We start from the raw sequence: 14,726 nt of genomic DNA on the forward strand, positions 1-14,726 counted from the left end.
ACTAAACACAACTTTGTTATTTTGGTAGAACTACATTTCACTCTAGCCTTTGAAAATTTACCATGAGTTGAGATGTGCTAAGAATGTCAAATACACACGGGAGTTCAAATACTTAGTATAAAAATCATATAAAATGTCTCATTAATAATTTTTATATTGGCCAGGTGTGGGTACCTCATTCCTATAATCCAAATACTTTGGGAGGCCAAGGTGGGAGGATCACTTGAGGCCAGGATTTAAGACCAGCCTGAGCAACAAAGCAAGACCTCCATCTCTACCAAAAATAGTAATAATGATATTTATTATGATAGATAATAATAACATTTATTACTATATTACTATGTTGAAATAAAAATTTTTGGATAATTAAAATAAATGATATATTATTAAAGCTAATGTCACTTATTTCTTTTTATTCTTTAATATGGCTATAAGAAAATATAAAATTCTATAGGTGGTTCTCATAATTCTAATATATTCAATGCCAAGAGGCTCCCCTCCTTCCACGGTGAGAAAAACAAGGGATGGGGAACAATCCTCATCCTGAAGCCATCATCAGTTCCAATACCCAGCATCACTGAGCATACCAGATTAAGCTGTCTTCAGCAGGGTGGGGAACAAAGACTTTGGGCCAAGGGACTTTGGATGGTTGGGATAGGAGAGAAAGAAGACGAAGGTGTAGACAGGCAGGAGAATACTCCAAGGCCTGGAATATTTTCAGGATAGCTAGTTGGGTGCTAATTAAAGAGGGAGGGCCTTAGACATGAATATCTTGGGTTCCTGGGAGGAATGCATATATTATAAATGAGAGAGGCAACTGAGCAGAAGATGGAAAAAATCCTAAAAAGAAGCTTTAGGATAGATTGTAGGCAAGAATTCTTACGGAGGCATCAGTTTAAAATACATGACATTGTGATACTCCTTCTAATGTCAGATATCTTCTTCCAGAGTCTATTCCTGGTCTTCTGTGGAGCAGGCTTGAAGGTTCTTCCATTGATGTCTCAGCTGTGTGCCAATGACCCTATTTCCTTTATGCCTATTGCAATGTCCTTTTGAAGAGACAGTTGAGTAAGTGGAGAAAAAACAATTTCCCTGCAGTGTTCTAAAGTCCAAAGATGTAGAATTTCAATGGTCATTTATATCGTTTAAACCCATTGGTACAGTTTTAGACCTTTATTGCATCCAATGCCCTGATTTTAAAGGGGTGGGGAAAGAGAGAGAGAGAGAGAGACGGGGAGATTATGTGCCTTGCCCAGGATCAGTCACTACTCAGGATCAGCTGAAGCCCCTAGAAACAGAACTGGACAGGGACTCAGAACAGGCTCCTGAATCCTAATTGACGTCTATCATGAACATATCACTTATACCAGTTTTATTTATTTTGATTATTTTTTAATTTTTATTTTTTGTGGGTACATAGTAGGTATATATATTTATGGGGTACATGAGATATTTTCATACAGGCATCCAATGCATAACAATCACATCGGGTAAACAGGGTATCCATTATCTCAAGCATTTATCTTTTCTGTCACAAACAATCCACTTATAATCTTAATTATTATTAAACGTACAAAAAATTATTATCAACTGTACTTACCCTGTTGCACTGTCAAATACTTGATCTTATTCATTCTTGTACTTGTTTTTTTAAGACAGGGTCTCACTCTGTTGCCCAGATTGGAGGGCAGTGGCACAATCATGGCTCACTGCAGCCTCAACCTCCTGGCCTTAATCAATCCTTCCCACCTCAGCCTCCCAAGTAGCTGGGACCACAGGTATGCACTATATATACATACATATATATATATATATATATATATATGTATATATATATATTTTTTTCTTTTTTGTAGAGACAGGGGTCTATGTTACCCAAGCTGGTCCCAAACTCCTGAGCTCAAGCAATCCTCCCACTTTGGCATCCCAAAGTGCAGAGATTACAGGCTTGTGCCACCATGCCCAGCCCAGATCTTATTCATTCTATCTAACTATATTTTTGTACCCATTAACCATCTCCACTCCTCTTGAAACTACCCTTCCCAACCTCTTATATCCATCATTTTACTCCATATCTCCATGAGTCCACTGTTTTAATTTTACCTCCTACAAATAAGTGAGAACATGCAAAGTCTGTCTTTCTGTCCTGACATATTTCATTGAATGTAATGACCTCTAGTTCCATCCATGTTGTTGCAAATGACAGGACCTCATTCTTCTTTATGGCTGAATAGTACCCCATTGTGTATATCTACCACATTTTCTTTATTTCATTAATCTATTGGAGGACACTTAGATTTCTTCCAAATCTTAGCTATCATCAATAGTGCTGCAATAAACATGTGAGTGCAGATATCTCTTTGATATACTGATTTCCTTTATTTTGGGTATATACCCAGCAGTGGGTTTGCTGGGTCATATGATCATTCTATTCTTTGTTTTTTGAGGAACCTCCAAACCATTCTCCATAGTGGTTATACTAATTTACATTCCCACCGACAGTGTACCAGAGTTCCCTCTTCTCCACGTCTTTGCAAGCATTCACTATTGCCTGTTTTGGATAAAAGCCACTTTTAACTAGGGTGAGATAATATCTCATTATAGTTTTCATTTGCATTTCTCTGATGACCAATGATGTTGAGCACCTTTTCATATACCTGTTTGCCATTTGTATGTGTATGTCTTCTTTTGAGAAATGTCTATTCAGATCTTTTGCCCATTTTTAATTGGATTATTAATTTTTTCCTATGGAGTTGTTTGAACTCCTTATATATTCTGGTTATTAATAGCACAAGGGTGTCAGATATTTAGTTTACAAATATTTTCTCCAATTCCGTAGGGTAGTATCACACTAATTATAACTTGTACTTGCAATTTGGGCTCTCTGCAGAGCCCAGTAGATTCTGGGCTGCCTTGTACGCTGCCCTTGTGTGCCAGTGGTCTGGTGAAGATTACTGTGTATTTAATTCAGTACATTTGAATTTTAAATGTGTTCTGGTCACAAAGAAAACATCCTTTGGAAGACTTTTTAGAGGATGAAAATGCTAGTAGAAATTCTTAATTAATAAGCTTTGGGGTAAGAAAGTATTTTTAAAGAACATTATTTATCCTTTATTTTAGAGGTTTTCTGGCCTGACCATCAAGCAATATTTCATGAGAAAAGGAAGGAATTTGGTTGATGCCAGCTATATTTAAACTAAATAAATTAAAATAAATTAAAATTAAATGTTATTTATAAATGTTTCAAAATTATCATTGAATAAATAGCTTGACTTGGTGATTACAAATCAAGGGTAGCGTCAGAAGGCTAAAGCTATAAGCCAAGCTAATACATGAGAAAAATCAAATCATATTTTTTTAGAAATATGGAATTATTTATTTAAGGAATGCAATATATAATCTCTAGAAACTACTGTCTATATATAGGAAACTCTATGCTACATCATTTCATTCTTTTTTTTCAGCAAAGAGATAAATACACAACTGTTTGTATTGATGCTGCTTTTTTTCCCATTACCATACGCGAATGGAATGAACAGCTTCTCTGAGGATGCATAGTGTAAGATGTGGAATTCCTGCCTGCTATCTTATAAGGAGTTATTTGCATATGAAATTTTGTGGACATGAGATTGAAAATGTGTGATTTATAAGCAAAAGAAAAAAAAACCTTTAAACCTTCATGCCCTGCACTTCAAATTTCTGGCTGATTTATAAACCTTTCAAAGCTCACGCTATGAAGCAATTCAAAATTTTTATGTCTATACATGTTTAGCTAATATTAACTCAACTAGCCGCCCTGTGGCATTTTCCGTGCTATTCTTCATTTTTTCCGTCTATATTTTTTCTCGTCTCGCTTTTTTAGAAATGTTATTCCTATTTCTGTCACACTGTCACCTTTTAGTCTGTCTTGCAAGAATGTAACATCAGCAGCCAAATGAACCTAGGAAAGAAGAAAAAAACAGGCCTGTGTCATTTAATTAAAAAGCAAAAAACTAAATTTTTCTGTCTTTTTTCAGCTTTCTTTACTTTCCTTAAGAAATGATTTTTTAAAAAGCTTATTCGTGGATAAAGGGCCCTTTACTGAGTGTCCTCCAGAGATGGTCCAGCTGTGTGTCAGCTCTGTGGTGTGAATCTGCAAAGAGAAGGGTGGTCCAGGCCAACTAGGATGACTGGGACACCCAGACTCTGCCAAGCTTAGCTCACTGTGCAAGGCTGAACTCTGGATCCAACTTTAGAAGAACACAAATTCCCAGCTCGGAGATAGCCTTGACCAAGTGTGCTTAGCCAGCAGAATTTCCAAGAATAAATGGATTCTTAAATGATTGCTCTCAAACAGATTTGCCATAAATCATTCTGAAATTAGCTAAATAACATAATCACTTATCCCAACAACATTTAGCAGTCACTTATGGCTTTGAGAGCTTTGAGTATAATATCAATTAAATGAATTATAGATACAAAATTAAAGATTGAAATTACAGACATGAATATTTGATACCAGGCCTTCTTTTTCTCTGTAAGGTATTTCCCATTTCCCAGGCACTGAAGTAAGCAGGGCTTACTTCTTTATTCTTTAAAATGTGTCCACATAAGAGCAGCATGATATTGCTGACCTACCCCCAATAGTGTATTTGCTCAGAGTTATTTTGATTTATTGGGGAAAATAAGATAAATAAGTAAAAGCACCTAGTAAAAGCAAATAATATGTGAAAAATGCCCAAGTGTAGCAGGCAATTAATTGGTATTTATTGAATCTTACCTGACTTAGTCCCCTCTCTCACTAAGAATTCCTTAGCTAGCCAGCCTCAATTTGTGAAACCATTAGTGTACCAAATTATCTGACTCATACTGGGCCCGGCCTTGCAATGACTACCATTTAACAGAGGATGTAGATTGCACTTGGAAATACAGAAGCAACATTCATCCTCAACTTTTTCTTCCATAAGATTTTTTAAGTCTTTGTCAAAATTTAACAGAACATAAATTAAATTAACAGGGAGACAATGCTGAAGCTATTTGGATATTTGGGGACACATGAGGTCTGATACCAGCTGTCATTCAGCAAATATAATCAGCTGCTATTTATGAGAGTGGAAGACATTCTTATCCTATTATTGACTTGGTTTTATGGTTTTTCCCTTTGCCCGTAAACGCTCATAATGCTTTCCTACCCCTTCCTTGATCTCATGGCCACCGACTACAGGACAAGTGTAAAAAGATGCTAGGGTAGAAGCATGGAGAATCTGTGTGAACAATACATTATTTCTATTGTTTTATGCGTTTGGATTACTTGTTATTCTATTTTCCCCTAATTATCACAAATAATTTAAAATTACATGCATGCCTCATTATTAGGTAGCTCAATACATGGCAAGACTTTGGTTGCTATCTGGTTCCACCATTCTTAATAGCTAAGCTTCTGGGAAAATGAGACTTTGTTGACTATTACCTCTTCTTAAGCTGTTGTTGGCTCACCAATCTATGACAGATTCTCTTCTTTTCATCCACTTTCCCAAAGGAGCTTTTACCAAGGCCCTCCTGGGTCTTTTGGTCCTAAATGTTGTGAATATTTTCCAGGTCCGGTTTAACTTAGACTCTTTGCTGTACTTGTTCTTATTAATCACTCTGTCTTCTTGAAACGATCTCCTCTCTTGTTTCTATGACTCCTTCTTTTCCTACCTCTGATTTTTCTTTCTTGGTATCCTTTTCAGCCTTTGTGCTCTCTGTTTAACCTACTTATTATACTTTATTGCTTCCTGTGGTTCTGTTGGTCCCTTTTCTTCTTGCTCTACAGACTCTGCCTAGGCGTTCTTTTCCAATTCTAATGCTTCTTCAATCCACGTCTCCCTGTGAGCTCCAGACACGGATAAACAACTGCTTGCTGGATAGCCTCACTGGCGTGTGTTAAACACCTCAACTCCAGCAGGCTCAAAATTGAACTCCTCACTTTGTCTCTACCAAGCCCAGATGTACTTCTCTTGGTTTTGTTCTTCTTGGTTTAGTAGTACAACCATCTCTACAGGTTGCTCAGAAATTTACAAATCATTCTTGAATCTTTTTCTCAATTTCGTTCCTTTCAGCCAGTTCATAACCTAGTCTTATCTGTTGCATCTTTTTGATGTTGTTCAAATGGTCTTCCTCTCCCCATTCCTGCTGTCAGGGCTTTGTTGTGGTTTTACCTGAGCTTACCATCATAACTTCCAAAGGGCCCTAATCCTTTACTTCAGCACTGTTCCCTCTGATATACTTTCATTTGGTTGATAAAGAAATGAAATTCCTAAAACACAAATTTCAAAATATTATTCTACTGTTTATAAACCTATATTGATTTCTGTTGCTTTCAATATAAAAATCTGAATTTCCAAGCTTGTCGTATGAATCCCTTTTCTTAAAATCAGGCTTCTGGAAAGAATTTAAGCCTCCTTTCTCATGACAATCTGTCTCTCAATTTATATGTCAGTCATACTGAACTAATTCAAGTTCCTTGTTCCTTGAGTGAAACATTCTTTTTGTACCTTTGGATATGCTGATTCTTCTACCTGTTATATTATTTTTCTCCTGCTCCTCTTACCAAGGCTTTTATCTAACTCCTATTTTTCCTTCAAAAGCCAGTTTAGAGTTTCCTTAGGAAGTCTACAAAGTTTTTCCTGCCACAGCTCCTCTCATAGCCTTAATTATACTTCTTTGTACATCTGACTTTTCCATTAGACAGAAGATTCTTTAAAGGCAGCGACTATGTCTTGTTCATCTGTGTATACTCAGTGCCTGACACTTAGCAGATACTAATAACTGTTTCAGTTAAACCAATAAATAATTCAGGTGTAAAATCCAGCCTCCACAATGGCCAATGATCCCTGCCTCCTGTAATTCACACCCTCAGGTAGCACCCTCCTACATGACACCAGGGTTGGCAGCATAAGTGGCCATGTTGTGATTAGATCTACAAAGAGGTCCATGTGGCCAGGAACTTCATGAAACCTCCTGCCAACTGCCAGCAAGGCACCGGGGCTGTGTGAGTGAGCTTGGAAGTGGATTCTCCAGCCTCAGTCAAGTCGCCAGAGGTTGCAGCCCTGGCCAGCAGCTTGACTGCATGTGTATTAAGCCATGAAAGACTCTGAATGACAACCACTTAGCTAAGCTGCTCCCAGATTTCTGATCCTCAGAAACTGTGTGAGATAATAAATGTTTGTTTTTTTAAGCTGCTACATTTTGGGGGTAATTTGTAACACACCATTAGATAACCAATATACCCAGCAAAATGAATTATGTATATTGGTTATCTTATTTTAGTCTTAGAAGGATTAAGAGATTCTTCATTCATTCTTCACTTATTCAACTTTACCATTTCCAAGGCACCTCTGATAATCCCACAGAGCAAGTTGCAGTAGCACAGAGAAGATCGCCCAGCAGGGAGCTCTTCCACAAACTCCACCAGAGGATTCTTGTCTAGAATCAGGGAAAATTCATTTTTGCTTGAATTGTTACAGGTCACACTTGGTGTAATTCCCAGGTACATCTTGAAAGCAACCTGACAAGAAGAAAATAAAACTACCAAAACTTGGTCCAGAACAAATAACTATTAGCAGACTAAACAAATACCCTGTTCTAGGCATTGCAGCACAATGGTTAAGCACATGGAGTCTGTAGTCAAGAAGTCCAGCTTCACCCTTAGCTTTGCAATTTATTGATCCTATGATGTGAAATTTTTAAATGCTTTTACTTGTGAGTCACTTCCAAGATTGCCAAATAGGAACAGCTCCAGTCTATAGCTCCCAGCGAGATCAATGGAGAAGGGTGATTTCTGCATTTCCAACTGAGGTACCTGGTTCATCTCATTGGGACTGTTTGGACAGCGGGTGCAGCCCATGGAGAGCGAGCCAAAGCAGGGTGGGGCATCGCCTCACGCGGGAAGCACAAGGGATCAGGGTATTTCCCTTTCCTAGCCAAGAAAAGCTGTGAGTAACCGTACTTGGAGGAACTGTACACTTCTGCCCGAATACTGAGCTTTTCTCACAGTCTTTGCATCTGGAAGAACAGGAGATTCCCTCCATCAGGAGATTCCCTCCCGAGCCTGTGCCTGGCTTGGCAGGTCCCATGCCCATGGAGCCTTGCTCGCTGCTAGCACAGATGCCTGAGATCAACCTGGGGTGCTGAAGCTTGGCGGGGGAAGGGTGTCCGCCATTGCTCAGGCTTGAGTAGGGGGTTCTATGCTCACAGTGTAAACAAAGAGGCAGGGAAGCTCGAACTGGGTGGAGCCCACAGCAGCTCAACAAGGCCTACTGCCTCCTTAGATTCCACCTCTGGGGGCAGGGCATATCTGAACAAAAGGCAGCAGACAATTTCTGCAGACTTAAACACTCCTGCCTGACAACTCTGAAGAGAGCAGTGGTTCTCCCAGCATGGTGTTCAAGCTCCGATTACAGACAGACTGCCTACTCAAGTGGGTCCCTGACCCCCATGTAGCCTGACTGGGAGACACCTCCCTATAGGAGCTGACAGACACCTTATACAGGCAGGTGCCCCTCTGGGACAAAGCTTCCAGAGGAAGGATCAGGCAACAATATCTGCTGTTCTGCAGCCTCCACTGGTGATACCCAGGCAAAGAGAGTCTGGAGTGGACCTCCAGAAAACTCCAACAGACCTGCAGCTGAGGGGGCCTGTCTGTTAGAAGGAAAACTAACAAACAGAAAGGAATAGCATCAACATCAACAAAAAGGACATCCACACCTAAACCCCATCCGTAGGTCACCAACATTAAAGACCAAAGGTAGATAAAACCACAAACATGGGGAGAAACCAGAGCAGAAAAGCTGAAAATTCCAAAAACCAGAACACCTCTTCTCCTCCAAAGGAATACAACTCTTTGCCAGCAAGGGAACAAAACTGGATGGAGAATGAGTTTGACAAGTTGACAGAAGTAGGCTTCAGAGGTCAGTAATAACAAACTTCTTCCAGCTAAAGGAGCACATTCTAACCCATTGCAAGGAAGCTAAAAACCTTGAAAAAAGGTTAGACGAATGGCTAACTAGAATAACTAGTGTAGAGAAGAGCTTCAATGACCTGATGGAGCTGAAAACCACAGTACAAAAACTTCATGAAGCATACACAAGCTTCAGTAGCAGATTCGATCAAGTGGAAAAAAGGATATCAGTGACTGAAGATCAAATTAATGAAATAAAGTGAGAAGGCAAGATTAGAGAAAAAAGAGTGAAAAGAAATGAACAAAGCCTCCAATAAATATGGTACTATGTGAAAAGACCAAATCCACATTTGATCAGTGTACCTGAAAGTGATGGGGAGAATGGAACCAAGTTAGAAAACACTCTTCAGGATATTATCCAGGAGAACTTCCCCAACCTAGCAAGGCAGGTCAACATTCAAATTCAGGAAATACAGAGAACACCACAAAGATAGTCCTCAAGAAGATCAACCCCAAGACACATAATTGTCAGATTCACCAAGGTTGAAATGAAGGAAACAATGTTAAGGGCAGCCAGAGAGAAAGGTTGTGTTACCCACAAAGGGAAGCCCATCAGACTAACAGAGGATTTCTTGGCAGAAACACTACAAGCCAGAAGATAGTGGGGGCCAATATTCAACATTCTTAAAGAAAAGGATTTTCAATACAGAATTTCATATCCAGCCAAATGAAGCTTCATAAGTGAAGGAGAAATAAAATACTTTACAGACAAGCAAATGCTGAGTGATTTTGTCACCACCAGGCCTGCCTTACAAGAGCTCCTGAAGGAAGCACTAAACACGGAAAGGAACAACCAATACCAGCCACTGCAAAAACATGCCAAATTGTAAAGACCATTGACACTATGAAGAAACTGCATCAACTACTGGGCAAAATAACCAGCTAGCATCATAGTGACAGGATCAAATTCACACATAACAATATTAACCTTAAATATAACGGGCTAAATGCCCAATTAAAAGACACAGACTGGCAAATCGGATAAAGAGTCAAGACCCATCAGTGTGCTGTATTCACATGCAAAGACACACATAGGCTCAAAATAAACGGATGGAGGAAGATCTACCAAGAAAATGGAAAGAAAAAAAAAAAAGTAAGGGTTGCAATCCTGATCTCTGATAAAACAGACTTTAAACCAACAAAGATCAAAGGAGACAAAGAAGGCCATTATATAATGGTAAAGGGATCAATTCAACAAGAAGAGCTAACTATCCTAAATATATATGCACCCAACACAGGAGCACCCCGATTTATAAAGCAAGTTCTTAGAGACCTGCAAAGAGACTTAGACTCCCACACAATAATAATGGAAGACTTTAACGCCCCACTGTCAATATTAGACAGAACAATGAGACAGAAAATTAACAAGGATATCCAGGACTTGAACTCAGCTTTGGACCAAGTAGACCTAATAGACATCTACAGAACTCTCCACCCCAAATCAACAGAACATACGTTGTTCTCAGCACCACATCACACTTATTCTAACATTGACCACATCATCGGAAGTGAAACCCCCCTCAGCAAATGTGAAAGAACAGAAATTATAACAAACTGTCTCTCAGACCACAGTGCAATCAAATTAGAACTCAGGAGTAAAAAACTCACTCAAAACCGCACAACTCCATGGAAACTGAACAACCTGCTCCAATGACTACTGTGTAAATAACGAAATGAAGGCAGAAATAAAGATGTTCTTAGAAACCAATGAGAACAAAGACACAATGTACCAAAACCTCCACGGCACATTTAAAGCAGTGTGTAGAGGGAAATTTACAGCACTAAATGCCCACGAGACAAAGCAGGAAAGATCTAAAATTAACACCCTAACATCACAATTTAAAGAACTAGAGAAGCAAGAGCAAACAAACGCAAAAGCCAGCAGAAGACAAGAAATAACTAAAATCAGAGCAGAACTGAAGGAGATAGAGAAACACACACAAAAAAAACCCTTCAAATAATCAATGAATCCAGGAGCTGTTTTTTTTTTTAAAAGATCAACAAAATAGATCTACCACTAGCACAACTAATGAAGAAGAAAAGACAGAATCATCAAATAGACACAAAAATCATCAAATAGACACAGAAATACAAACTACCATCAGAGAATACTATAAACACCTCTACACAAATAAACTAGAAAATGTAGAAGAAATGGATAAATTCCCGGACACATACACCCTCCCAAGACTAAACCAGGAAGCAGCTGAATCTCTGAATAGACTAACAACAGGTTCTGAAATTGAGGCAATAATTAATAGCCTACCAACCAAAAAAAGTCCAGGACCGGACAGATTCACAGCCAAATTCTACCCAGAGGTACAAAAAGAAGCTGGTACCATTCCTTCTGAAACTATTCCAATCAATAGAAAAAGAGAGAATCCTCCCTAACTCATTTTATGAAGCCAGCATCATCCTGATACCAAAGCCTGGCAGAGACACAACAAAAAAGAGAATTTTAGGCCAATATTCCTGATGAACATCAATGCAAAAATCCTCAATAAAATACTGGCAAACTGAATCCAGCAGCACATCAAAAACCTGGGATGCAAGGCTGGTTAAACATATATAATCCGTCACATAAACAGAACCAAAGACAAAAACCACATGATTTTCTCCATAGATGCAGAAAAGGCCTTCGACAAAATTCAATAGCCCTTCATGCTAAAAACTCTCAATAAACTAGATATTGATGGAACGTATCTCAAAATAATAAGAGCTATTTATGACAAACCCACAGCCAATATCATATTGAATGGGCAAAAACTGGAAGCATTCCCTTTGAAAACCGGCACAAGACAAGGATGCCCTCTCTCACCATTCCTATTCAACATAGTATTGAAAGTTCTGGCCAGGGAATCAGGCAAGAGAAATAAATAAAGAGTATTCAATTAGGAAAAGAGGAAGTCAAATTGTCTCTGTTTGCAGACGACATGATTATATATTTAGAAAACCCCATCGTCTCAGCCCAAAATCTCCTTAAGCTGATAAGCAACTTCAGCAAAGTCTCAGGATACAAAATCAATGTACAAAAATCACAAGCATTCTTATACACCAATAACAGACAAACAGAGAGCCAAATCATGAGTGAACTCCCATTCACAATTCCTACAAAGATAATAAAATACCTAGGAATCCAACTTAGAAGGGATGTGAAGGACCTCTTCAAGGAGAACTACAAACCACTGCTCAAGTAAGTAAGAGAGGACACAAACAAATGGAAAAACATTCCATGTTAATGGATAGAAAGAATCAAGATCATGAAAATGGCCATATTGCCCAAGATAATTTATAGATTCAATGCCATTCCCATCAAGCTACCAATGACTTTCTTCACAGAATTGGAAAAAACTACTTTAAATTTCATATGGAACCAAAAAAGAGCCCGCATAGCCAAGACAATCCTAAGCAAAAAGAACAAAGCTGGAGGCATCAAGCTCTCTGACTTCAAACTATACTACAAGGTTACAGTAACCAAAACAGCATGGTAATTGTACCCAAACCAGATATATAGACAAATGGAACAGAACAGAGGCCTCAGAAATAACACCACACATCTACAACCATCTGATCTTTGACAAACCTGACAAAAACAAGAAATAGGGAAAGGATTCCCTGTTTAATAAATGGTGTTGGGAAAACTGGCTAGCCATATGTAGAAAGCTGAAACTGGATCCCTTCCTTATACCTTATACAAAAACTAATTCAAGATGGATTAAAGACTTAAATGTAAAACCTAAAACCATGAAAATCCTAGAAGAAAACCTAGACAATACCATTCAGGACATAGGCATGGGCAAAGACTTCATGACTAAAACAGCAAAAGCAATGGCAACAAAAGCCAAAATAAACAAATGGGATCTAATTAATCTAAAGAGCTTCTGCACCACAAAAGAAGCTATCATCAGAGTGAGCAGGCAACCTACAGAATGGGAGAAAATTTTTGCAATCTACCCATCTGACAAAGGGTTAATATCCAGAGTCTACAAAGAACTTAAACAAATGTACAAGGAAAAAACAACCCCATCAAAAAGTGGGCAAAGGATATGAACAGACACTTCTCAAAAGAAGACATTTATGCAGCCAACAGACATGAAGAAATTCCCATCATCACTGTTCATCAGAGAAACCAAATCAAAACCACAATGAAATACCATCTCTTGCCAGTTAGAATGGCGATCATCAAAAAGTCAGGAAACAACAGATGCTGGAGAGGATGTGGAGAAGTAGGAACACTTTTACACTGTTGGTGGGAGTGTAGATTAGTTCAACAATTGTGGAAGACAGTGTGGCGACTCCTCAAGGATCTAGAACTAGAAATACCATTCAACCCAGTGATCCCATTACTGGATATATACCCAAAGGATTATAAATCATGCTACTATAAAGACACATGCACATGTATGTTTATTATGGCACTATTCACAATAGCAAAGACTTGGAACCAACCCAAACGTACATCAATGATAGACTGGATAAAGAAAATGTGGCACATATACACCATGGAATACCATGCAGCCATAAAAAAGGATGAGTTCATGTCCTTTGCAGGGACATGGATGAAGCTGGAAACCATCATTCTCAGCAAGATATCACAAGGACAGAGAACCAAACACTGCATGTTCTCACTCATAAGTGGGAGTTGAACAATGAGAACACATGGATACAGGGAGGGGAACATCACACACCGGGGCCTGTCAGGGGCTAGGGGGCTGGAGGAGGGATAGTGTTAAGAGAAATACCTAATGTAAATGACGAGGTGATGGGTGCACCAAACCATCATGGCACATGTATACCTATGAGACAAACCTGCATGTCGTGCACATGTACTCTAGAACTTAAGGTATAAAAATAAATAAATAAAAATAAATACTGTTTTTACTCATACAGAATATTGTAAGAGGCTAATTTTCTGTGGAAATAATATAGTTTGTAAAAAATTACATTAAATCATTATTTTCAAAATCTTTTTAAAAGATATATATCCTTTAGGGGAGTAAGAAATTAAAATACTATTAATCATCAACATATCAGCTAATACTTGTCACACTGATACTAGCAAAGTATAAAACCCTGGATTAGAAGGGACCCAGGACATATTTGCCACGACAGTATGTTGACAGTCAAAGCAGAGGATGGTAGGGGCAGATTAGACCCAAGAATACATTTTGGGAAGTGGAGGGAACAATTTTGGAGTAGCTAGCCATTATCTGTGGTCTCAGTTACCTGTGGTCAAGATAATTTGAAAATGTTAGAAAATTCTAGAAATATATAATTCATAAGTTTTAAATTGTGCTTCTGAGCAGTGTGATGAAACCGCTCACTGTCCCTACTCCATACTGCCCAGAACGTGAATCATCCCTTTGTCCAGTGTATTCACACTGTTTATGCTATGACCTGCCCATGGGTCACTTGTTAACTGCCTCAGTTAGCAGATTTTAAAAAAACATAATATATACGGGTTTGGTACTGTCTGCAGTTTGGGGGTCTTGGTTGCAGGTATCCCCTGTGGGTCTTGGTAGCAGGTATCCCCTGTGGGTAGCAAGGGACTACACTACTATCGAAGACAAGTCTCTAAGGAGCAAGTGGTAGTGGTGGGAGGCGCATAAATGAATTATAAAGTAACTTCGCAAAAACATCTGCTGTTTTACAGTGCTTGAAGAATTTTACAATGTGGAAATGGAAGAAATTTTGCAGACTGTGTCTTTTAAGGCCTTAGTTTCAGAAATAAGTAAACTGGTGTTCA

The 14,726-nt window shown here is 38.6% G+C and overlaps 1 protein-coding gene across 1 annotated transcript in view; it reads right to left on the reverse strand.

The window, feature by feature from the left end:
- Positions 1–1,854: 1,854 nt before the first annotated feature.
- The window catches only part of TRAPPC3L (trafficking protein particle complex subunit 3L), a 51,021-nt gene continuing 38,149 nt past the window's right edge, over positions 1,855–14,726 (reverse strand). The window contains exons 4-5 of the mRNA XM_032165560.1: positions 7,343–7,528; positions 1,855–3,940 (exon numbers count right to left, since the gene is read on the reverse strand). Of these exons, the coding sequence (XP_032021451.1) occupies positions 3,821–3,940; positions 7,343–7,528 (306 nt within the window). The 3' untranslated portion in view covers positions 1,855–3,820. The remainder of the gene's footprint in view (positions 3,941–7,342; positions 7,529–14,726) is intronic.

This window comes from Hylobates moloch, unplaced genomic scaffold (genome assembly GCF_009828535.3).
Source record: "Hylobates moloch isolate HMO894 unplaced genomic scaffold, HMol_V3 SCAFFOLD_2, whole genome shotgun sequence".
Lineage (NCBI taxonomy): Eukaryota > Metazoa > Chordata > Mammalia > Primates > Hylobatidae > Hylobates > Hylobates moloch.